A 26,823-nucleotide genomic window follows, 5' to 3' on the forward strand; every position below is an offset into this window, starting at 1 on the left:
CAATTTTGCCTGTTTCTCATTTCTATAAAATCTTTATGAGAATCCATGAATGTATGGATTAAAGAAAACTCAGCAGGGAAAAGGCAGAATTTTTCAGACTATTTTCTACAGGAGAACATATCTTTATATTTATGCAACTAACAGGAAGAGATAAAAGGGGCCGTGCTGTGTTTATTCTTTACTGATTCTAGGGCATCCTAGTCTACAAGGGGGAGACCAAAGGGGGAAAACCTCATTGAGATGGCTTCTGTTTTTCTAGCCACAATTGCTAGAGGCAGCTGGGTCTCATAAAGCAGTTAGCATTTCTTAAGTGTCAGAGATGGGCATAATCAGCAGCCATATCCGAAGATCAGTCCACTTTCCCTTTCACCTACAGGATTAATCTAGCTTCTTTCCCTTCCCCACCCCCACTATAATGAAGTAATAGGGAGAAAGGGAGAACTATTAACTCACCTCCTCATTAAGATATGCATCACTCTTGCCTTTGCCAGAGGAGATCCAAACGATGGTCTGTGAGGTCATTCAGAAGGAAGCCAAATGTAGATTTAAGAGGCACTGCTGGCCTTTACTTTGGGGCCTTTGGCACAAAGGGAGGCAGACCAGATACCTTTTTATTAATAGGTTTGGAGTTCTATTAATAAACGGTTATCTTGCTAAGAGTACTGCCTCAGTTAACCCTTTTGTTAAATTTCACTGGCAACAATACACTGTGGGTTCAGAACAAAATCCACAAAAATTCCAAAAGGGGAAAATTCATTTATGGTTTCTCCAACAACTTGCATTAAAAAAATTATACGGAAGACATTATATCAAGGATATGCACAGTTGTGAAAGCAAGTGTGCCGGCCATGTTACAAGAGTAAGAGACAAGGCTTGAAGAGGCAAGTCATATAATGACATAGGCTTCAAGCTCACTGATAACAACAAAATAAGAAGGCATCTGTAAAGGGTGTGATCTCTATCAAGGTAAGGAATATCCAAACTTATGAATTCACCAAACTAGCAAAGTTATAAATAGCTAAGGAAGAATATTCTGATATTCTAGATTCTGATATTCTAGATTCTAGATTCCAATCATTCAAAAACAAGAACATAACAAACACTTTCTTTTAGGAATGTAAGACACAGTAATTTCCCATATCAAGAAACAGAAGACTAAAACTTGAAGATCAGCAAAACATTGTAATTCAAAAAACAAAATAACTGAACAGTTGAAGGCTTTCTTACCTTAGCAAGTCCTGCTCTATGAGCTCCTTTAGACTCCATATATGCTAAATATTTGTTGAACTCTCTAAATTCATCCATAGAAGGTCTGAAAGTCATGATCTTACAACTCAGATTCGGGGGGCTATCCACCTCTGCCACCTCCATGTTGACTAAGTTTTGCCCTGTAAATGAATAAATGTGCCATCAATATTCAATCATTTTGTACCTATTAATACATAACTTTGTTATAAGAGATTTGACATAGTATGGTTAGATTTTCCTGACAAGTCAAAACCTTTTCATACTATGGCACAGTCTTCTTTCAGTCATTTTTCAGTCCTGTCCCACTCTTCATGACCCCTTGAGGGGTTTGCTTGGCAAAGATACTGGAGTGGTTTGCCATTTCCTTCTCCAATGGCACAGCCTAGTACAGTTCAATTCCCCATCTACCTCACGCTCAAAACAATTTATGTAGGAAACTACATGCCCATAAACATGCTTTTATCATCCTACTTTGCTCAATGCCATTCATCTTATCTCTGCCTATCTTATCTATCCAATAAGACCCAGCTAAATAATCACATTTTTGATGAGGATTTCTCTGACTATCCTCACCCCAAAAATGTCTCTTTTTCCCATGAACTACAGAACTCACTGCTATAGACATTGCAGAGTCTAGTGTTCTGAACATAAAATCAAGAAGACCTAGGCTCAAATCCTAAATCAAACCTCCTTTGTGACACTGAGGCAAATCACTGTCCTCTCTGAGCCTCTTTCCTCATTGCTAAAAGGAGAATAATAATATCTGCAACACCTCCCTTACACGGTTTCCATAATGATCAAATGAGATAACAAAGTACTTCCCCCCCTCCCTTTTTAGGCAATTGGGGTTAAGTGACTTGCCCAGGGTCACACAGACAGTAAGTGTCAAGTGTCTGGTCTGAGGCCAGATTTGACCTCAGGTCCTCCTGACTTCAGGGCCGGTGCTCTATCCACTGTGCCACCTAGCTGCTCCAACATAAAGTACTTTAAAACTTTAAAGGACTATCTAGGTGTCCCAAAAGTTTTAGAGCAGTTTTTTTTGCTATTAAAGTTTAAGACTTTAGAGATTCCCAGTATGAGTATCCATTATTATATTAGAAAAAAATGCTGCATTCTTTTTTCGAACCTATTGCAGCAAGTCCCATAATCTTTGTCAGCCTCAGTTTCCTCAGTTTCAAAACGGAAATAAATCTAAAAGCCCTATTTCACAAGGGTGTTTTAAGGAATGTACAAAAAGTCCTACTCTCATACATCATCAATCATGAGCATGGAGGGGACTCTGGGTTCCTAGTGCTATTCCAGTGGAAAAAATGAGTACTTGCTGAGGAACACCCTACCTAATTACAAAAAGGTTCATCACAAACAGGGAGGCAAACTGATGGTGAATTCATTGGTTATGACAACCTAGCCTAAAAAGAAAAATACAAAATGCTCTCAGTCCTGGGCAGCCATGCTAATTCTGCAGTAACAATACTCAAGCGATTAAAAAGGGGACAGAGGGTACTGAGAGTCACATGGCTTTTGTTTGTTTGTTTGTTTTTTGGGTTTTTTTGGCTAGGCAATGGGGTTAAGTGACTTGCCCAGGGTCACACAGCTAATGCATGTTATGTATCCGAGCCCTGATTTGAACTCAGGTCCTCCGAATCCAGGGCCAGTGCTCTATCCACATGCCTTTTTGACAATCAAATAAATATTAACTTAGCTGCTAGAACTCTAAATGTAAGATCTTGTCCAGTGACCAAATACATATACTATGTGAACTGAATCATAGCAGTCTTGATATTCTTGCTCTGAATGAACCTAGAAAACAAAGGAAACTATAGACACATGGCAAGAAGGCTCACACATTCTCTTAGGAAAGGCACGTAAAGAAAGGAATGAGCAGATTTCATTTTATTCTGCACATAAAGGCAACAAGAAATATCATTCCATGGATTGTGTGGTCGCCTTGTGTTACAGTGTTCATTACAACCCTTTGGAAAAGAAAACTAACTTCAAAGTAAGCGCAGGGAACACACAAATACCTGTTAGAAAGCGGCAAAGCAGGGCAGCTAGGTGGCACAGTAGATAGAGCTACAGCCTTGGAGTCAGTAGGATCTGAGTTCAAATCCAATCCCAGACACTTGGCACTTATAGCTGTGTGACCCCGGGCAAGTCACTTAACCCCAACTGTCTCACCAAAAAGCAAAAACAAAACAGAAAGAGGCACAGAACTTCTACAAAGCACTCAAAAACACTGTTTAAATTAAATTAATAACCTTGTTATTCAGTGACTTAAACGCAAAGGGAGGAAAAAGTGAAAACAGCAAAAAATGTCTTGGCAAAATTTGTTCAAGAGTAAGGAATAAGAAAAGCCAAAGACATGTAAAAGCGCATACAAGATTTGTGACTATCCAACATGGATACCTTCTTAAAGAAAAGAATCAGAAGACACTAGGCCTTGGCAAGCACTAAATATCATAATAAGTAAAACTCACTAAAGTTTAAGAGACAAGAAAAGACCTATTACTAATGTGGAATTAATTCCAGATTGAGTTGTGCCCAGTGAGTTCACTGAGCAAAGATCAAAATCAATATACAAAGCTAAAAGTATAAAAATGAATATGATATGGCATGACATTAAAACAACTCTAACCCAATCTATTTAAGCAAAATATTAATGATGAAATACCAGAAACAGGCAGAAGAAAGGACATTAACACAGAACATGACTAATTTTATGGAGGGTTAACAGATATAAATCAATTCACATAAAAGTCCAAAAAAAGACTAAACAACTACCTGACTTGGCAAACACTTGACCTACTTGCCAAGAATGGCAGGTTCAAGGCAACATTTGCTTAGAAATATAAACTCATTTGTAAAACTTTACAAAGAGAATGCAACAAAATGCACAGGCACTGCCTCATAAAATAGCTTAACATAGTTAAGGGGAAAAGCAGTTTAAAAAACTAAGCCTTCTCTCAAATGCTTGGTGAAATCTCATCAATTTGGATGTTGCTTCCCACGCAGTAACCCATCCCAGCCTAACAACACTACATGATTCTGGGCCAGAGCCTTCCATAAGTGCTAGATGCCCTTCTAGTTGTCTTCCAACATAGTAAGGATATCCATGAGCACTCAGGCTGTCCACCTTTCATACCTTCCTCTCAACACATGACCAGCCCCTCTTTTTCTACCATACATTTCATGATGAAACCTTTTATTTCTTGTCTTCTTCAAAGTTCCCCATTTGCTATATGTTGCAGCCTGTTCACACCCACCATGCACCTCTCCATTGCCCTTTGTGTGATATTCACTTCCAGTTCTTCGGAGACTGTTGTGTTCCATGTCTTGAAGCCATACAACACCACCGGTAGAATATAAAAGTATATAACGATGAAACTAAAAGGAAGACAACAAAGAGACAAAAGATGGTAAAGATCTACAAAGATTTTCACAACAAACACTTTTCACCATCAAGAACAGTAAAAGTATCACATATTGACTCTTAACAATACAGTCCTAAATGTGCTTTTGGAGAAAGTGGAAATGACACTGAAGAAAGCAAAGATGAGAAAATGAGCACAAAAGAGGACCATTCTGTAAGAAATACCACTTGGAGGGTATTGAGGTATCAATAAGCAAACGTCTAAAAAGGGGAAAAGTTTAAGTTATTGGGGAAAAAACAGTTATGATTACCAAGAAAAGGACAATGAAGACTTTATCAATAACTAACAAGCTCATATATACCTAACTTTTCATATACATAAAAATTTTACAAGAAAAAGTTACAAATGTTATCAAGGACATTTTCCATATACACAAATTTTTTGCAAGAAGAGGCCTATATACATGCATCAAGGGCATTATTAGTGAAGGTTTGAGAAGCAATCTGGCAGGCTTTCTCAAGTGATATTTCATAGAGGCCACATCTTTACCACCACCCAAGTGACTGAAAGATATGAAGAAACAAGATTCCATTGTACTTAGGGCAAAGATTTTAACTTGGTACAGCAAAGCACTGCCTTTTGAGGCTCTGCTACAATAAGGTGTCCCCCATGCATGTGTCAAAATCATACAAGAATCAGAAAAAATATAACAAAGAAAACTTTGGCTAACAACTCTCTGGTCAGTATAAAAAAAAAAGACAGAAAATAGGGAGATATATGCTTTCCAAAGGCGGTCATCACTATCATTGAAGAGATACAGCACTAAGTCCAAGACAAAAAATAATTCCCTCCAGGTGATAAAGCCTTCAAGAGGCTCTTATTTGCACATCAGTATTGTGCCAACTATAACAGGCCTGCTAACAAGTAGGAATCTGTAACTGAGAAGTATAATTCCTCAAATCACAAGGAAAAATTAAGTAGATACTAAGATTGTCTACTGTCTAAACTATGATACACAGTACGTTATATGACCTATGAAGTGTACACTAGTGTCTCAGGCTTTGTGAAGACAGATAAGACAAGACAATGCAGCAGACAATGACTTGGGCCCAGAAGACCTCAAGCTTCCTCCTGAAACAAGGGTTCCTCTTTTTTAATACCAATATTCTTCTAGTAATATAATATGATATGCTGAAGTCTTGGAACGCTATAGTCTACAAAGAACTGAAGTTAAGGATCAACCAAAATGCAACACTGAGATACATAGTGGGTGTGAGAAGGCGGGAAAACATTACAAATAAGTAATTACAAAAAGAGGAGTAGGATATCAAAAAAAGATAATGTTGAAAAAGTGAGCTGAGTATGTGGCAAAGCACAGACTGGGTTATCTTTTGATATCCTGGTTATGTCAAGAGAAAGGGAGGAAGTCCCTATGCCAATTTAGGTAGACAACTGTGGGAGACTTCGACAAGAGTTACATTAGATGGGCAGCCATAACAATTTGCCAACTGCATCACTGGAAAGAATACCTGCATTGAAGAAATCACAAATCTCTGAAGTATTGTCATTATAAAGAATCAACTGGACTATAACCACAATGGAGCATTTTGGAATATCTGATATCCAGTGGTAAGCTGTTATTCTATTCTACTACTCTAATTCAAATTTCACCAATCCTTTCAAAATAAAGAAAAGGTAAACCCATGACCCTTTTATCTCATCTAACTTCTGTACCATCTCTCTCCCTTTTTAATATCTATTGTCGTGGTTTGAAAAGTCATCTAGACCGAATATTTCACACCATGCAACTCACTCCCAATGCCTGGCAATTTGGCTTCTACCTCTACCAATCTACTAAATTTGATCTCAGAAGTTACCAAATGACATCTCAGTTGCTAAGCCCAATGTCTTTCTTCAGTCCCCATCTTTCTTGATCTTACTTGCAACATTTAGAACTGACAATATTCGCTTAGTTTTGCTCCAGTCTCCTTGAAAACTTATACTCCCAGTAGCCTACGTTAGCTGCTCTTCCTCTTTCATGCTTTTTAAATGAATCTTCCCACAGGTTTGGTTTTTGGCTCTCTCTACCATTCTAGTGTCACTATACCTTACTTCCTACCATACATGCTGGTGCTCCAGTCAAATTGGTGTCTTCTTTATTTCCCACAAACAACACTTCATCTCTCTTCTTGCCTATGCACATTCCTTCTGTCAGGAATGCATTCTCTCCCAACCTCTTGTTTTGAGATTCCTAGTTTTCTTTGAGGCTCAGCTTAAGTAGTGTCTACATGAAACCTTTCCTGATTCCCTTCCCTTCTAGGGTCTTTTCCTTCAAAAAATGCCTTCTGTTTTATATATGCTTACGTATGTTCACGTTGTCTCCTCTAATAGAATAAGGTCATTTAGGGAAAAGATGATCATCTCTGGCTTTGTATCCTTAGTGTCTTAGCATGGTACCTAGTCCAGAGAAGGTATTTAATCAATGCTTATTGGTGGAATAATTTCCATTTCTGTCCTTGTCAACTTCCATTATGCTGACAGCTTCAATTATTACTTCAATATAGCTAGCTCCTATATAGTACTACTGGCACTAATCTCTCATCTGAACAGTCCTATAGGGGAGTTTCCCAGGTAATGGTCCATTTTACATCAGCAGCTCTGCCTGGTTGCCAGGGAATGTCATACCTCCTCCAAGATAAATTGATTACCTGAAATATCATCACCATGCAGACTGACTCAGTTTTGATACTCAATACATTCTCAAAACCTGTCAACTCCTTTAGTTACCTCTCCCCTCTGATTGGAGGGCTGGAGGGTAAAGGACAAACTCATTCCAAACCCTTCCCTCACAAAGGGCTTTGAACTCAGAACTTCCCAGGTTAACCCCATTTTCTAGCAACAGCTCTGCTTAGTTTTAACTCCACAGAACATCATAACCCTGTAACCTCTGGCTTTTCCCCAACTTCTCCCTCTCCCAACTACACCTAATACTTTTCAGCTTCCTTTTGTGTGCCATCTTCCCCCATTTAAGTTCCTACCTCTTTTTCTTATTTATATACCAGGGCTTAACAAAGTGTGCCTGGCAAACAGTAGGTGTTTAATAAATATTTACTGTATTGAATTGAAGCGTATAGAATTACACCTATTTCCACTTATTACACATCTCTAGTTCCATTTCCCAATAAACATCTCAAATTCAGTATTGGCTAAAACAGAGATTATCATCTTTCCCATAATACCTACTGCTTACGATTTCATTAGTTCTTTCAGTGGCAATACCAACATTTATTCACCCAGTGTCCAAGTATTCAATGTTCAAAATTTAGGTGTTAATTTTGACTCTTCCTTCTCTCTAATATGTAGTCAATTACCATGTCCTCTTGATTCACCTTCTGCAAAATTTCTTACATGTATCTCTACTCTTTTCTCAATGTCACCACTCTAATATAGAATATAGGTCCTTATTACCACCTGATAGGTCTAAACCAGGGGGGAGGAATGTGCAGCCTGGCTGTACAAGAACAAACCAAGTTGTACAGAACAAATCCTTTTATTAAAGGATAATTGTACAATTGTGTTCCTAAGCAGAAGTTGTCTATGATACGACTTACAGAGAAAATATGTGAGTTAGAGAAGCTTTACTCAGGCAGGAGTTACAGTATTGTTGGCTGTGAGTTCAATGTTAATGAATCAACAATATAGTACAGCCAGAAAAAGGAAAAAGAAATTCAACAACGTGTACATGAGAATGCTCTGGAAAGTGTTCAAGTAAATGTTATGACCAGAAACTTGCATGAACCTAACCCTGTATTTCCCTTTGGAGCAAAAGTTTTGCTCATTCAATGTTCATGGCAACTATAGAACATAAACCATGAAGAAGAAGACTGCATAATATTTCCTGTTTATTCTGTATGTAGCCAATTTGTACATATTTATTTCCTTGCTGCCTCACCCATTACATGGTGAGTTGACAGCAGGGCCTCTTACCTTTTCTCATATCCCAGCATCTGGCATATAGTAAGTACTTCATAAATGCTTACTGACTAACTAATCTACACATTAACTCTACCACCACACCAAAGATGGTCACACTCTTGATATGATCAACACACAAATATTACACTTCCACAATTCATAACTGAAATTCCTCTGACCATTAAACTTCCTGTCCTTCCATCTCCCTGAGTACTTTACCCATTCTAAACCTATTATCTATCTGTCCTCACTACAAACTCTAGTCTATCTACTTTCTCTTTGATTTTCTAAGTATTCACTCCAGCTCTAGACTCACTTTCCTGCCTTTAAAACCTTCCCCATGAAGTAACCAAGTCAACTTTGCATTGTCATGGTCCCTGAAATTCCTTGGCCCATTAGCAGCCCTAGTACTACTCATCAATTTCCAAACCCCACCATGGGATTATTCCCACAATCTACCTACATCTCTCCTGCCAATGTGCTATAGAGAAAGCTCTAGAGGAAATCTGCGATGACTGGGCAAGATACTCCATTTCAACCGGGCCCTCACTATTGCACTCTAATCCCCCCGAATTCTGAATAACTGTCAATTATACTCCTCTCCACAACTGTTTGAAACCTTCTCTTTCCCTTATCCTTATCATTCCCCTTATTCTTCCCTTCAGCCAAAAATGTTATATATTACAGATCACAAGCAAGAAACAACTTAAAAGGTACCCTTATCCAACCCCCTGTGACTTGCTCATGCCAAAAATGAGGCCATTCTCCATAAATTCTCTCTCCTACCCCATTCCATATTTCAAAACATTTCAACTTCATCTCCTAATTCTCTCCTCCTTGGCTCTAGTACTGAAGAGGTGGTCCTCTTAGCCAAGTTCAAATCTACCAATAGGTATCTTTCATCCCATTTATTCCATCTCTTCAAAGAGTTTGCCCATGTAAGCCCCCGTTCTTTCTAATCTTATTTTAATTAAATGATTTGTTGGAATCTTAATACTGAATATCAGTATTACCACTTAAACTTGCTTAATAACTATTCAAAGTTAAATTTCAATGAATAAAATCCTAACTTTTTTTTTCCATTTTTCCCCACCGCTCTCAGTCACCAACTCACCTTGCCCCCATACCTACCTAAACTGAAGGAAATATTATAGCAAATATTCAGGTAAAACAAATCAACACATTGGCCATGACTGAGAATGAATAGCTGGGTAGGTACTCCTAGTACACCACCTCTTTGAGAAAAGGTTGGAAGATATGTTTCATCAAAGGTAACTGGCAGTCAAAATTAGTTGCTGCTTTAGACAAAGCTCAAAGGTCTTTCAGAATATTTTCCTTCACACTATTGTTGTGGTTATCCATAAACTGTTCTCCTGATCTTGCTTATTTCACTCTGCATTGTCATTTTCTAGTCTTTAATCTCTTTGTTTATTGATTCATTCTCTTCTACCTACATATTGAGACTTCTCTCAATCTTAAAAATAAAAATCACATAATCTCTACCATCCCCTCTAACTAATATACTTCTAGATCTCTCCTTTCACAGACAAACTGGTGGGGGGGGGAGTCAAAAAGTATTTGTCCACTCAATTAAAAAAAAAACAGTCCCTGCTCTCAAGGAGCTTACAATCTACAGGACTATTTACACTTGTTACACCTCTACTTTCTTACCACTCACTTTTTTCAACCCTTTGCAATCTTGCTTTAACTTACCACTTACCTAAAACTATTCTCTCAGGACACCACTGATTTTTTTTTTCTTAATACTAAATCCAAAGAATTTTTGTCAATCTCATCCTTCCTCTCTGTAGCATTTGACACTTTGCCTCAACTCTCTCCCCATCTCCAATTATCCAAAGTGAATGAAATTCCTAAAGCAGAAAGTCTGACAATGTCATTCCTCTAATCAAAAAGCTTCAGGAGATGACTATTACTGTTAGGATAAAACACAACTACTCTTATTTTCATTTAAAGCTCTTTACAGTTGACACTACCTTTCTATGTTCTTTACCTCTTACTCCCCTCTATATTCTACACTCTATATTCCAAGCTAAATTAGCCTATTTACTGTTCGTCACACACAATAGCCCATTTCCTATTTCTGTGCCTTTGTGTAGGCTTTTCTCAATGCCTGGAATGCTCTCCTTCCCCTCACTTCCAGCTCTTAGCTCCTTCAAGGGTATAAAGCTCAAGCACCAGCCCAAGGCCTCTTTCAAGACACCCCTCCTTTCTCCCTCCCCCCCTCCGAAGTTATTAGGGCCTCCTCTCCCCCACTCCAAAATCTGGCTTTTTTTTTTAAATATATATCCACTTTACTTGTGAACAGGCACACACATAAGAAAATGTACACACGTACATATTTATTTTGTATATATCTTATATTTAGACATAACATGTGTCCCCACAGTACAATACTAGTTCCTTGCAGGCAGCATCCATTCACACTTGTATTTGCTGACAAAACCCATGACTTGACAAAAGTGGCTGGGGCATAGTGAGTTCTTAATACATTCTTCAGGATTTACTAATTGAACGAAACTGGGCAAAGAACAAGGCAGGCTACTGAGAATCTTACAATGACTCTTTACATCTGCAAACTGCTCTACTATAATCATATATTAGTTTATGAGATAATCCTTGTAGTCTGACATTCTAATAATATCATTTTGAAATTTTTACAAGGCAATTAGAAGCTCAGGTCCTCCAGCAATTAAAATGAAAATGGATAACTACAGTCTTTAGCATTTGTCTGTTACACACAGATGTCAAAGCAACATCAAAACATGGGCAGCATCTGGCCACAGGTTACTTTCTTAAGAAAGCAGAATCTCTACATGTGGTTTGAAGAGAAATCAATCTCCTTGGGGCAGCTAGGTGGCGTAGTGGATAGAGCACCAGCCCTGAAGTCAGGAGGACCTGAGTTCAAATGTGACCTCAGACCAAACACTTAACACATACTAGCTGTGTGATCCTGGGCAAGTCACTTAACCCCAATTGCCTTTAAAAAAAAAAAAAGAGAGAGAGAGAACTCAATCTCCTTGAAAATGCATTCTGGTAAACTGTTGTCAATTATTTTATACAAGGCAAAAGTGTGAACAGTGTGTCCTCTCCCAATACTATAATATGGCAAGAGAGAATAAAAAACTTGAGGATGGAACAACTCCAATCTAAAAGTAAAAGTGAAATATGATGTAATTTTCCACTTTGGTAACTACTCAATATCATATATGCTATGTCAACTATATTTAGGATCTTTCAGTTAATGTTTCCTTCTTTTCCATTGCAGAATATAAAATTCCTAAAATGTCTGAATTGATTCAACTTTAGTAATGTCACATTCCTTTAGACCCAAATCAAATAAAGGTGCTTCAGATGAAATATGCAAATATATTTAAGAGTTCTATCCCTGGTATAAAGAGAGGCAGGCAGCATGGTACAGTCGAAAGAGTTTATCCTAGAGTCAGAAAAACCCAGGCTGAAGGCCCCACCTCTGACAGATACTGGTTTCCTAATGGTGCCACTTTACCCCTTAACCAGCAGCCCCAAACAATTCTCAAAACAACTAAAAATTACAGAGAAGTTATGATTTACATTGGTACATGGGATTCCCACCAAGACATCCTTACATTAATAAAATTACAGGTCCAGTAAAAAAAAAAATTAAAAGCAAAAACACTGCTGATAAAACCTTATGCAATAATCACTTTCTTAGGTACAGCACCCTTAAAAAAGACTGGCAATACCTCCTACTACAAATGGTGACATCCTCTCCAAAACTTCCTTGCCCCTGAATAGGTACCTTCTCAACTCCCTCACATCCCTCCCCTCTTTGTTGTCTTCCCTCATTAGAGTATAATCTCTTTGAGGGAAGGAATTGCCATTCTTTTGCTTGTATTTGGGTGCTCAGCACAGCGGTGGTACACAGTAAGAGCTCACTAAATGACTTATCTCTAACCTAAACTAAAAAACATACAATTTGAAGTCAGATTTTTAACAGAATACAGGTGGTAGGCATAGAATTTTCTTTCCTTTTGATAATTTTATAATTTGAGCTATATCACACATTATCCTTTGAAATGTATATAGTTTATGTAATGTATACATTCATGTATAGAACATCTTTATATTTATAATATAAATGTAAATTTACAGGTAAATGGATATAAATGTAAATGTCTGCATCATGTGATAGAAAGACTTCACTTTGCTTTTAGGAAAATTTGAAGTATATAGTACTTTGAAATGAAATTGGAATCAGGAGGCTACTGGTTCTAATGTCATCTCAGATACTTCCTGCTATGTGGAGATGGGCAAGTAGCTTAACTGCTATGAGCTTCAGCTTCCTTAATTATAAAATAGGAACCACACCTATGTGTCCATTTTATACGACTGTTGAAGTTCAAAAAAAACTAATGTATATGTATAAGGGTTCCCCATCACCCTAAAGGATCTCCAAGTTACAACTGGATTCAAGGTGTGGAAAAAATGCACTTAGCCCCTATCCACAGCAAACTATTCATGAAATAAAGTCAGTCCTCAACAAAGGAAATTTTGCACTTAAGTTAAATTGTCATTTATACTAAGTGATGCAAGTGTCCTTCCTTTTCTAGTGAAGTTTCATACTTGTTCTTACTCTGGAGAATGTTCCTAACAATTCAAATGATTAGAAAAACCTTCTTAGAAATCAGATAGAAACCAAATATTTAGAGAGAGAAAAGAACAGTTTCCATCTACAGCCAAATTTTTCCTTGCCATGCTGCAGAACTCAATCCTACTGAAAAGGCTGTTTAGTGGGTATCTAATACTACTAAAATACTACTATTCCAGGCCTAGATTCTGTCTTTCTGTACACAGGTTTTCTACATCTTTTTTTTGGTCTAGAAAGCATTTTAATGTTTTAGTTCATTTACATCTGGACATGACATTTTTTTCCATTTCTTTTCTTGAACTGGAAATTTACACAGAAAAAAACTTACTCTCTTAAAACTCTCATGTATACAAATTAAAGTGACAAAGAATGATTATTGTTTAAAACAAACAAAAAAAACTTCCCCTGACTCAAGTACAAGAAACCCTCAATATTTTGGAATATTTGTGATTTCATAAGTGTAAATGCAAAGGATAGAGGGCTAGGTTTGGAAAAATGAGGATCTGGGTTCAGAGCCCCTTCAAATATGTACTAGCTACACATCCACCAACAAATCACTTGAGCTCTCTGAACATCAGTTATTACAACAGTAAAATGTGAAGAACAATAATGCCTGTATCACCCCACTAGAATGTAAACTTCTTGAGGGCAGTTCATGTCCTTAATTTTTTATATGTATCCTTAGCATTTAGTACAGTGCTGGACACAGAGTAAATGCTTAATAACTCTCATTCATTCATTCAGGTACACATATACAGAATAAATATAAAGAGAATACAAACAAATACAAGAACATCAATACCAGACAGCAGGAGAGGGAGGACACCAACAGTCCAGGGAACCAGAAAGCCTCCACAGAGAAGACAGAACTTGAGTTGTATCTTAAAGAGGGGAATTCTATGAGGCTGAGGTAAGTATGTGGTGCATTTCAAAAGGTGGTGTAGTGGATGCGTGCTGGCTCTGGGGTCAGAAGGACCTGAGTTCAAATCTGACCTCACATACATAACACTCACTAGCTGTGTAAGTCTGGGCTAGTCACCTAAACCCCAACTGCCTCACTCCCTCCCCCCAAAAAAAGGTCAGCTAAAAACACAGAGAGGGGAAATCAAGCGCAGTGTGTGAGAAACAAAAGATAAGAAAATGTGGCTAAACTGTACCATCACGTGTGGTAAAGCCACACAATTGTACCCTTAACATCACAGTTCAGGATGAATCTCTAGATCACAGGTTCTATATATGGGATCCATCCACAACTTTTTTTTCTAAAATAATAACTATATTTCAATACAATTGGTTTCCTTCCAGGTCCTATATGTTTTACCTTATGTGTTTAAAAACATTATTCTGAGAATGGGTCTACAAGCTTCTCCAGACTGCCAAAGGGCTTTATCAAACAAAAAAAGTTAAGAATCCCTGTTCTAGGCAGTTTTCAGAGGAAGAAATCAAAGTGATAAATAATTACACGAAAAAAGTTCTAAATCACTAATAATTAGAGTAATGTAAATTAAAACAACTTCAAGGTGCCACCACCTCACACTCATCCAACTGGCTAACATGACAGAAAAGGAAAATGACAAATGTCGGAGATGTGTGAAAATAAGTGCACTAATACACTGTTGGGAGAACTCTGACAAAACCAACCAGTCTAAAGGACAATTTGGAACAATGCCTAAAACAAAACCTAAAGGGCTATAAAACTGTGGACACCCTTTGATCCAGCAATACCACCACTAGGTCTATATCTCAAAGGGATGTTTTTTAAAAAAGGAAAAGGAAAAGGACACACGTACAAAAAATTAATAGCAGCTCTCTTTGTAGTGGCAAAGAACTGGAAACTGAGAGAATGCCCAAAAATTGGGGAATGGCTCAAAAGGTTATGGTGGTGGAATACTATTGTACTATAAGAAATGATGAAGGGGAAAGTTTTAGAAAAACATGAGAACACATAAGAACTGATGCAAAGTTAAGTGAGCAAAATGAGAACAATCTACATAGTAACAGTAATACTGTAGTCATAATCAATTGTGAATACAATTGTCAATTGTAGTGATAAACAATTGTCAATACAATGATCTACCACAACTCCAAAGGACTCATGAGATAAAATGCTATCCACCTCCAGAAGGAGAAGGGATGGACCCAGAGCGCAGATTAATGCATTCTTTTTTCCAGAATATGGCTAAAGGGGAAAGATCTTTTGCAAGACTTCTTAGGTATAATGGGTTTTCTTTATTTCTTGCCTTCTTAATGGGTAGGGAGGGGATAAAGGGAAGGAAAGAATTTGGAACTGAAAATAAAAATTAAATTTAAAAAATTTAAAAAGAATCTCTGTTCTAGAGTAAAGAGAAATAAAATAACACTGAAGAAAACAAAGAAGGGGGGAAAGCAGCTTGTACTAGATGAAGTATCCACAGGACATGTGTACTGAAAGCAAAACTTTGAGGGTGTATAGCAGTCAATTCTCAAAGTATAAAGAAATGTCCAGAGGTGTAGAAAAGAATCTCAGATCTTATAACTACTGACTCCATACTAAATAACATTTATATAAGATTAATACCCATACATATAAAGAGAATTTTTATGAGATATTATAAGGGATCATGCAGATTTTCGAAAGCGATATTCCACACTAGACCCCCTATTTACCATTACACAATTATCTGAAAAATATAGATAATATGAGATCCTACTGTAGTTAAATAGTGACTTTATTGACTACGGGAAAAAATAAAGCATTTGATTTGGTAGGGCAAAACATAACAAAGGCTTTCCACCAACAAGGTGTCTTCCATGCATATCGAAAAATTATACATTTATGTTCTTAAACATATAACATTACTCTCAAATGAGACATAATAATACACTGCTCATAACATCAACATCACCACCATCACCATCATCACCATTATCATATCATCTACACAGCACTATGTGCCAGGCACTGCGTTGAGTACTGCACTACATAAACATGAAAACAGTTCAACACTGTCATAGGAGACTTCTAGATCACATACCCAACAAGGTGGAAGACTAGTTGTTTTCTGATGCTTACAACTTATCACACCTCTCCAAAACAGAAATTATGCACCATAGATAAAGCAATTTCAGCTGTCTCCATGGGCCACCAAGACGAAAAAAGGTAAAAATTCTTAAGAACAAAGCCTAACTTCTGCTCAGTCAACACCTCTGCCCCATCCAGGTTACTCCCTGCACAAGCTGACCTGACCACCCACCCATGGGCTACAACAGAAAGCAACTCCCTGATGGGGCTGGGATCTGGACCCCAGAAAGGAAAAACCCTAGACTTTCCCACTTGGCCATATCTCTGACATTCGCCTTAGGGCTATAAACCCATCAACTGGCCTTTCAATGTGGCTACACCCAATCCCCAATTCTGTTACCCTAAATCTAGCCTAGCTCTCCATTGTCTTACCTCCCTATGGCCCCAGGCCATTTCCCACCCTACATCCTAACAGGGCTCCACTTTCCCTTGGCCACATGGTCCAGGTCCCAGGAGTTCTGCTCACTCTAACTTACTAGCCTCTCCCATCCAGATCCTCCTTTGACTCCTCCTCCAGTCACCCCAAACTATTTGGCCAGTCCTATATCCCTCCCACAGTCTTTCTGTATATAAGGTCCACCTTGTCTCCAGTAAGGTGATCAGATTCTTAAAATCTAGCCAATATCTCACAAACTCAAGAGTCTGGCTTATATGGCAGATCTTAAAAAACTTTGTCTTTGTCTGAAACCAGGCTTGGGTCAAATTCCTTCAGGCAGGACACCCGTGTTGTGGTTTTGGGGTTCCAGCATCCCTGAACCCCTAAATCTCATCAGCCCCACCCCTTGACCTCTACTCCTTTCTAGTAGCTAGAGATACAGACTCCAAAATGTGGAAATTTTCCAAAGTCATGTACCCCACAGCATTCTGTGCTGCAACAGATCTCTGCAGAACAGCAAAACAAAGGTACCCATGTAGGACACTTGTCTGAACTTAATAATAACCTAGCTCAACTCAACACTCTGACTTCCCAGCGCAGCAGAGATTTGCTGAGGCTGCAACAGCAGCACTATGGCAGGCTCTCTGTACACAATGCCCCAGAGAACTGAGGAACAGAGGGAATAGGGTAGAAATACACCTTGCATACAGAGCTATATGGCCTTCCACTAAGCCTGAGGGAAAGAGCCCAGTAACCAACTGGGGCCATTCCTCCATCTTCCCTAATTAAGTCACTTTGGAGCAAACACTTAAAGCTAGTGAAGTGTGAATTGCTCAGCCAGAGAAACAGATAACTTGAGATCCAGCCTCTTGGGGAACCACCATCAGAGGGGAAGGGGTGAGGGGAAAGAGACCGAAATTATGAGGGAACTGAAGAGGAAGGAAGACTCTAGACTTTAAAATATAAGTGGATAAACCAACAAAAGACATAAGAGCAACAGGAAATAGAAGTTGTCTAAGAATAAACACTGCAAAACAAAGCAAAAGGATTCAACACCTGATGAGACAAAGGACCCACAGATTTTGAGAGCGTAGAACCACAACATGCTGTACCTTAATGTTTTAAAAGAGAAATGAAAATTGTAAAAGCAGAACTGACAGCCTATACAGCACAAATAATTGGCAAAATAGAAAAAAAAAGTAATCCTTAGTGGTAAATGATGGCATATGGGCCCAAGCCGGGGCCTTTGCCCCTTGCCCCAAAAAGAATTTGGCTCCCATTTGTCTTCCAGACTCAGGAAACCCTTAAACTTTTTTTTACCTCCCTCTGGTCTCAAAAGGGCTACCTGAGGGTATATTTCACTCAATGGCTTTTCCTTTTGGACTCTCCTTCTCTCCCTTAGAAAGACTTAGTCCCACCTTGGATCACCCTCCTTCCAGAACCCTTCATTATCTATTCAATCCACCAATCCCCATTGTCTATTCAATCTCTCAGACATTCCAATCAGAATACTCCCTAAATCACCCAGACCCTGCTCACAGACCCTCCGGTCACCCAAAATTACTAGAATGTATGTAAGATCCACCCTGGCCCCCATCTAAACTCTGAGACTTTTATCATGCCCCCTAGTCCTTATGGGTGTCACTAATGTTCAGCTTCCTTAAACTAGGCAGCTAGGTGGTGCAATGGATAGAGTACTGGCCCTGGAGTCAGGAGGACCTGATTTCAAATTCAGTCTCAGATCAGATACTTGACATTTACTAGCTGTGCGACCCTGGGCAAGTCACTTCCTTAAGATCATGGCCTGCATGATCTATCTCTAATAAACTTTCTCTCTGGCTAAAAGAAGCTTTGGGTTGAATTATTTCAGACAAGGCCCACATGTTGTGATTTTGGGGTTCCAGCACCCCTAAACCTCTAGACCTCATCAGTACATCTCACCAAAAGAAGTAAAAGAGAGGTAACTGACTAGGAATGCAAATACACCAAAGTGAAGGAAAATGTGGAAAAGCAAAAAGCAATAACATTAAAAGAAAGCATGCTCTCCATGCAAGCAAAAAACAATCAATTCAAATACAAGGTACATGTTCTCAATTTAAAGACTATAAATCTCCCAGAAAAAAAGGGAAGTCTAGGAACTTAAATACCACAATGCAAGAAATAATACGAGAAAATTTTCCCAAACTTCAAAATATAGAAAGCAAGATACCATTTGATAGAGCCATAGATTATCTCCCAAAAAGGAATCCAAAATCCAAGACACATAGTTGTTAAAATTTGACAATTCCTTTGAGAAACAACAAATTCGGCCAGTATCAAAGAAAAAGACTTTCAAAAACAAAGGAAAGGAAAACTATTCTGTATCCACCAAAAAACAAACAGAATGTTCAAAAGAGTAATGGAGCTCAAGGTGCAGTCCAAAATGCCCTACTAGGCAAATCCGAATCTGACCAGGAATGAAAAAAGTTACTCAATAACAAAGAAGCATTCAAAATCTTCTTAGAAAACCAGACCTAAAGAGATTATGCATTTGAACTATAAGAAAGGTAAGCAAATGAAAGCAACAAAAGACAACTGCTAAATAACAATGGAGAAACCGTTAAGAGACTTTTTACTAGGAGACAAAAGTGAAAGCACAAGGCAAATAGAAATGATGGTAGAGAAACCAGACCTGAAAGATCCAGACTAACCTCAGAATACCCTGATTACAGGTAAATCAAAGATTTCTCCAAGACTCAATTATAGAATAAGACAGCCTATAAAAAGTAGAAGAGGAGGGAAAAAAAAAAGAGGGAAATAGGCGGATGTATCCAAATCAAATCAAAGGCAAAGGAGGAAGGGAAAATAACTCCTATGGTCTCTTGAAAGCCAACAGCAAAAGAAGGTCTGCATGACTATTCCTATGTGTAACAGGTTGTGTTTCTCTTGCTTTTTCAATGGGTTGGGAGAGTATGGAGAGAGGGAGAGAATTTGGAAATAAAAATAAAATGAAATTGAATTGAATTTTTTAAAAAAGAATACAGAGCTGGACAACAGTTACACAATATTTCAAAGTCTGTCTCTTACACTACCAGATTTTTTATAAAGGAAATTATAGAACTGAAGAAATTACTGGAGAAACTACAGCCAAAAGATTTTGTAGCATCATCTAAAAAGGACTGCAAATGAATAAACATATTTCTCAGAATCACATAGATCTTGGGGGCAGCTAGGTGGCACAATGGATAGAGTACTGGCCCTGGAGTCAGGAGGACCTGAGTTCAAATTCGGTCTCAGATCAGATACTTGACATTTCATTTACTAGCTGTGTGACCCTGGCAAGTCACTTAACCCAACTGCCTTGCTTCCCCACCCCAAAAAAAAAAAAAGAATCACATAGATCTTCAACAAAAAATAACCATTATAGCAAAGAAATATTGCAAACAAACATTAAAAGGTAGAAATTATAAATGCATCTCTTACAGATCATAAATCAATAAAATAGTCATTGGTTCAGGAATCACAAACAAAAGACACAAACCCAAATGAGGTACCATGAAATCTCAAATAACGGAGTTAAAGAACAAGTCACAGAAATAACAACAATGTAAAAGAAGTTGGTAATGATGTAACAATAAAACAAAATTTCTGGGACACAACTAAATCACTTCTCAGGTGAAAATCATGTCCCTAAAATATATTAACAAAATAGAGGGAAAGAGTAATAATTAACTAAATATTCATTTTAAAAACTAGAAAGCCAACAAACCTGAAATGGGCACTGAAGAGATTAAAGATTAGAAAAGAAATAAACTAGAAACCAAAATTAAAACCACAGAAAATTATAAGTAACATTAAAAGCTGGCTCTTCAAAGAGACTAATAAAATTGGAAAAATTTTAGCCTCTTTGGTTTTAAAAGAAACCAAATTAATAAAGAGAAAAATAAGAAAAATGAAATCTTGACAAACCTAGAAACAAAAAAGAATAAGTACATGCAAACAAGACTGAGGAAAAAAGAGGAAATGGAGAAAGAACTAGATGTAAAGAAACTACAAAGCTCTAGTTTTGACAGATTCACAGGCAAATTACATCAACCCATATTACATAATTATTCTAAAAACAGAGAAAGCACTCTACTATTAAAAAAAACACTTTTATAAAACAATCATAATTTTAATACCCAAATCAGGGAAGGAAAAAACAGAGAAGGAAGACCACAGGCCAATATAATTAATGAATATCAATTCAAAAATTTTAAAGAAAATACTGTCAAATAGACAAGAGTGATTTATCTAAGAAGTCATCTACTATAACCAAGTTGGATTTACACTAGGGAAGCAAGGGTAATTCAACATAAGGAAAACAATCAACATAATTAATTCATTAAAAATCAAAGCATAAAAAATCAGGATTATCTCAATAGATGCAGAAAAGGCCTTTAACAAAGTACAATATTAATTTATGCTTGAAACCTTACAGGCAAAGTACAGGCATACATGAACTTTTTTTTAATTCCATAAAAAGTATCTATCTAAAACCAAAAGCAAGCATCATAAGCAATGGAGATACATTAAAACTTTTTTGAATAAATACCTGAGGAAAACAAGGCTACCAACTCTCTCCACTATTATTTGATAATATTCTGGAAATATAAGCAATGTTTAGACAATAAGACAAGAGAAAGGAATTAAAGGCATTAAGAGGACATGAAACTATCCTTGTTTGTTGATATTAGAACAGGTTATTTTCTCTGTTATATTAATAATCAGTTATTGCATTAGGAATAAGGTCTTCTCTCCTATTTCCTCATTCCCTGTAGGCTATTCAGTCATTCTCAGAAGGTCAGGGCTTAAAAGAGATTAAATCCAGCAGCCCATCCCACCAGGAAAATTTAGATCTGATCAAAAGGAAAAGGGTCCCATAAAATCTGGCCAATGTCGCTGTCTCTGTCAGTCAAGTCTTAGTAGAGGTGGATCCCTTTTGTCTAGACTGCCCTAGGCCCAGGTAGTCTGGATGAGACATAAACAAGCAATCAGGATGTCCCCAGCCCCTCATTACAATAAGGGCATCTCATAATATTTATTCTCTCATTAATTGTTAACCAGAGTCAGTTTCCACCCTCAGGAACACCCATTCTTCCACAAGGATATAACTGTTAAGTGGGTTCCATGAGGTGTCTTTGGCATTCCAGAATGACACTGACCCCTTTTATTATCTGCAATTATAATTTTCTTTAGCAAATAGTATTTTATCTTTTTCAGTTACATGTAAACATGGTTCTCAACATTCATTTTTATAAGATTTTGAGTTCCAAATTTTCTCCCTCTCTCTCATCGCCCCTCCCCAACACAGCAATCTGATATAGGTTATATGTGTACAATCATGTTAAACTTATTTCCACAGTCATGTTGTGAAAGAAACAAAACACAAAAGCCACAAAAAAAGAAAACAATATGCTTCAATCTGCATTCAGGCTCCAAAGTTCTTTCTTTGGATTTCAATCAGCTATTATAATTAACATTAATCACCCAGAAACTATGTATGTCTTTCAAACTTTTTATGTGTCACACTATATAACAATAATAATAACAGAATCCAAGAGACAATAACAGAAAAGAAAATCCCATTCCAAGTTAACTACAAAATGCATAAGGTATCTGGAAATCATTTGTCATATATACATTAAGATTTAAATAGATTCAATTACAAAATGTTCCTTCAAGAAATAAAGAATAATTTGAATAGCAGGAAGAATGTTCAGTGTTCATTTACATTTTTAATGCTATGCCAATCAGATTTACCAAGGAGATATTTTATGGAACTTGGTAAAACAAAAACAAAATTTACTTGGAAAAACAAAAGATTGAGAATATCAAGGGAAATGATGGAAAGAGGTAGGTACAAAAGGAGAACAGCATTTCTGAGTATCAAACTACATTAATAAAGCAGCAGTCATTGAAACCATCTGGTATTGGCTAAAAAAAAAAAGTAGATCAATGGAACAGATTAGATGGGGGGAAGTCAGAAATAATGGATCTCAATATTCCAGTAACAAAGTAGAAAACAAAAATAAGTTAAGAAAAAATTTCCCTATTTGATTAAAAAAAAAAAACTCCTGAGAAAACTGGTAAGGTATCCAGCAAAAATTAGTCTTAGACAAATAATTGACACTATATTCCATAACACATTATTGACAGGTGACCTTAATAAATACTAACCATCAAATTATAAAAAAAATTAAAAGAGCGTATCATACATTTCTCACAGCTATTTGTAAAAGATGTGGGGTTTTTTTCTGGGTTTTTTTTTTAAATGCAATTGGGGTTAAGTGACTTGCCCAGGTTCACACAGCTAGTAAGTGTCAAGAGTTTGGTCTGTGGCCGAATTAGAACTCAGGTCCTCCTGACTTCAGGGCCAGTGCTCTACCCACTGCCCCACCTAGCTGCCCCTAAAAGATGTGTTCTTAACTAAACAAAACATACAATCACAAAAGATAAAACAGATAATTCGGTTACATGGAACTGAAAATCCTCTGCAGAGACAAAATTAATGCAGCTAGGATAAGAAGGGAAGTAATCTAAGAGGAAAAAAAATCTTTGTATCAAATTTGTCTGAGTTTGGTATTCAAGACATATAAATTGATCAAATCACCCCAATAGATAAAGTGATCACAGGTTATAAACAAACAGTTCTCAAAGAGAACTGCAGAGTACTGTCAATCACAAGAAAGAATATTCTAAATCACAATAACAAGAGAAATGCAAATTAAAAAACCCTGAGGTTTCATCTCACATTCTGCAAACTGGCAAAGAGGGCAAAAACTGCCAAGTCAATATAGGAGGAGTTGTATATAGATACATTTGTGAATTGTTACTGGTGCTGTGAATCAGTACAAACATTCTGGAAAACAATCTGAAATTACACAAATAAAGTGACTAAAATGTTCATATCTTTGACCCAAAGATTCCATTACTGGACTTATAGCCCAAGGAAGCCACTGCTAAGAAGAAAGTCTCCATATACACCAAAATATTTATAGTGGCACTTTTTTTGATAGCAAATAACTGGAAACCAAGTAGATGCCCATCAATTGGGGAAAGGCTAAACAAATTGTAATACATGAAACAAATTGTGGTAAGTGAATATATTGGAATTAAATAACTTGCCCAGGGTCACAAAGCTAGTGTCTGAGATCAGATTTGAATTCAGGAAGATGAGTATTCCTGACTCTAGACCCAGAGCACTCTATCCACTTTGCCACAATGGCATCACCTTCTCTCCTGACCCTACCCTTTCTAATTAACTGAGAGCAAAAGGAAAAAAGACCTCATGACAAATAAGCATAATCCAACAAAATTAATCCACATAATAACCATGTCCATTTTGTTTGTCTCTGCACTTTGGGTCTACCACTTCTCTAAATGTCCTTTGCTAATATAATATGCATTTATAGCTAGAAACTTGGAGGGTCTTCCCCTCCTCCTAAGATCGATAATTTTGTGATGCTAAACTAGGCCATCTTTTGTCTCAATTCTTTTTTCTTTTCTTTTTTTTTCTTTTGGCTAGGCAATGGGATTAAGTGACTTGCCCAGGGTCACACAGCTAGTAAGTATTATGTGTCTGAAGCGGCATTTGAACTCAGGTCCTCCTGAATCCAGGGCCAGTGCTCTATCCACTAGACCACCTAGCTGCCCTCAATTCTTTTGATGTTGAGGTTTTTTTCAGTCCTGTCTGACTCTTGGTAACCCCACTTGTCGTTTTCTTGGCAAGGATAGTAGAATGGTTTGTGATTTCCTTCTCCAGTTCATTTTACAGATGAGGAAACTGAGGTAAACAAGGTTAAGTGATGTGCCCATGGTCACACAGTAAGTTTCTCAGGTCAGATTTAAATTCAGATGTCCTGACTCCAGGCCCAGTGCTCTATCCACTATACAACAAAGCTGCCCTAAGTGTCTCAATTCTTACCTAGTCTTTAATCATTGCCTCAGACAAACTGAGGCCTGGGAAAGACCTTAATTTAGAAAGGCCAAGGTCTTCCACTACATCCGGGGCCATCGCCAGCGGTCTTGACTTAAGTCTTGCCACTAGACTTAGCTGACTCCGGACGAAAGAATGAGGCTGATGACTTTGCACATAGCTCTGCCTCGCGCTTAAATCCAATTCATACACTCACACGTCAGTCAAGACATCACCCTCATGGCATTATTTGTCCTCTTCAGGGAGGATGGAACAAAATCTACTCCAATGGATTTAATTACCTATCCTGACAATTCTCAAATCTATTCTCCCCCTATACCCTAACTGCTGACCTCCAACAAGCTTTCAGACATCTTGAACGGGAAGTCCAGTAGACATCTTAAAAAACATGTCCAAAAACCGAATTCATTTTCCCCCTAAACTATCCCCTCCCCCCACCTCACCTTCTTTATTACTGGAGAAGGCAACACCATCCTCTTAGTCCCTCAGGCTCACAACCTATGCTCAACTCATTATCTCACCCTTCCTTATCCAATCTGTGGCCAAGTCCTGTCAATATGACCTAGGCAATCTCTCTCACTTAAGTCCCCTTATACACTGCTACCACTCTAGCACAAGCCCTCATCACTTCACATAACCAACTGCAATAGCCTGCTGTTGGATCTGCCTGCTTTGGTCTTTTCCCCCCTCTAATCCATCCTCTGTTAAACCACCAAAGTAATTTCCTAAAGTACAGGCACCAGCATATCACTCATTTTACTCAATAACTTCCAGTAGCTCCCTATTGCCTCCACAATCAAATACAAAATTCTCTGTTTGGCATTCAAAGCCCTTCATACTCTCGTCTCCTCCTATCTTTCAAATCTTCTTACACCCTACTACCTGCCCCTTACTCTTCAATTCAGTCACAATGGTCTCCTGGCTTTTCCACAAAGACCCTTCATCCATCTCTCAACTCCCCGAATTTTCTCTGGCTGTTCCCCACCCCCACCATGCCCAAAATGCTCTCCTTTCTCAATTCTACCCATTGACTTCCCTGGCTGCCTTTAAGTCCCAACTAAAATCCCATTTTTTACAGGAAGCCTTTCCCAAATCCCTTTGCCTCCTCTGTGTTCATTATTTCCTATTTATCCTATATATAGCTTCGTTCCATAGTATTTGTTTGTATGTTTTTTCTCCCATTAGATTGTGAGCTCTTTGAGAACAGAGACTATCTACTGTTTCATTTTGTATCCCTAGTACTGTGGTAGGCATATAGTAGGAACTCAATAAATGTTGACTGATTGAAAGATCAATGTGAACTGCCACAGAATGAAGCAGAACCACAAAAGCAATATACACCATGACTAAAACAAAGCAAATAGAAAAGCACAAAAAAATCAAAAATCAATGCTACAAAATTATAAACAAGCATTGATTAAAACTAAAAGATATGGGGGTGGCTACATGACACAGTAGATAGCTCCAGCCCTGGAGTCAGAAAGACCTGAGTGCAAATCTGGTCTCAGATGCTTGATACTTCCTAGATATGTGATGCTGGGCAAGTCACTTAACTCTAATTACCTCACCAAAAAGCTAAGAAAAATAAAAAATAAAAAAAGTAAAAGATATGATAAGATACTCTCAACTTGCTCCTTGGAAAAGGTGGGAGCTACACAGGTATTACACATGCTTTGGGGGTTTTTTTCAATGTATTCATTAGTTTTGCAGTTTTCCTTTTTTAATTAAAAAAAATTATTTCTTACATGGGACGGCTCTCTGTGAGAGGAAAGAATACTGGGGAAAACTATGATGATGTAAAAGACAAAAGCCATCAGTTATTTAAATTTTTAAAAGCAAATTTTAATTTAAAAAAAAATCCAATAAGAAAACTACAGTGAGAAAGCTTCCATCCCATAATTTCACAAAAAGTCAGACAGCAACCAAAAGGCAAGAGGAAAGAGTTTGTCTCCCCTGCCCCGAACAAGTTGAGTGCCAGCATGAAAGAGGACAGAACACCAGTAGCCAACAAGGCTCTATGCCAGGGGGCAACAAGAAAAGAGGACTGCCCAGAAAAGGCCCCAGGGTGCCCAGGGAATGACAGCAAGGCAGCAAACAACAACAAACACAATATTGCCCAGTGAAGTGCCAAAGCACCAATGATGAGAATGGAATCTGAACTCCTAAAAGGAAAAGACTATGTCTTTG

The 26,823-nt window shown here is 37.7% G+C and overlaps 1 protein-coding gene across 8 annotated transcripts in view; it reads right to left on the bottom strand.

The window, feature by feature from the left end:
- KDM4C (lysine demethylase 4C) overlaps positions 1-26,823 on the bottom strand; it is a 484,233-nt gene that overhangs the window by 436,595 nt on the left and 20,815 nt on the right. For 2 of the 8 annotated variants that reach the window (XM_021006278.2, XM_021006277.2), the window contains exons 2-3: positions 4,512-4,632; positions 1,228-1,388 (exon numbers count right to left, since the gene is read on the bottom strand). The exons of 1 other annotated variant lie outside the window; for it this stretch is intronic. In XM_021006278.2, coding sequence (XP_020861937.2) covers positions 1,228-1,388; positions 4,512-4,632 — 282 coding nt within the window. Of the gene's footprint in view, positions 1-1,227; positions 1,389-3,272; positions 3,418-4,511; positions 4,633-26,823 lie in introns of those variants that run through there. 5 more of the 8 variants (XM_021006274.2, XM_021006272.2, XM_021006275.2 and 2 more) reach the window with 4 other exon arrangements.

This window comes from Phascolarctos cinereus, unplaced genomic scaffold (assembly GCF_003287225.1).
Source record: "Phascolarctos cinereus isolate Bilbo 61053 unplaced genomic scaffold, phaCin_HiC Scaffold_4;HRSCAF=312, whole genome shotgun sequence".
Classification (NCBI taxonomy): Eukaryota; Metazoa; Chordata; class Mammalia; order Diprotodontia; family Phascolarctidae; genus Phascolarctos; species Phascolarctos cinereus.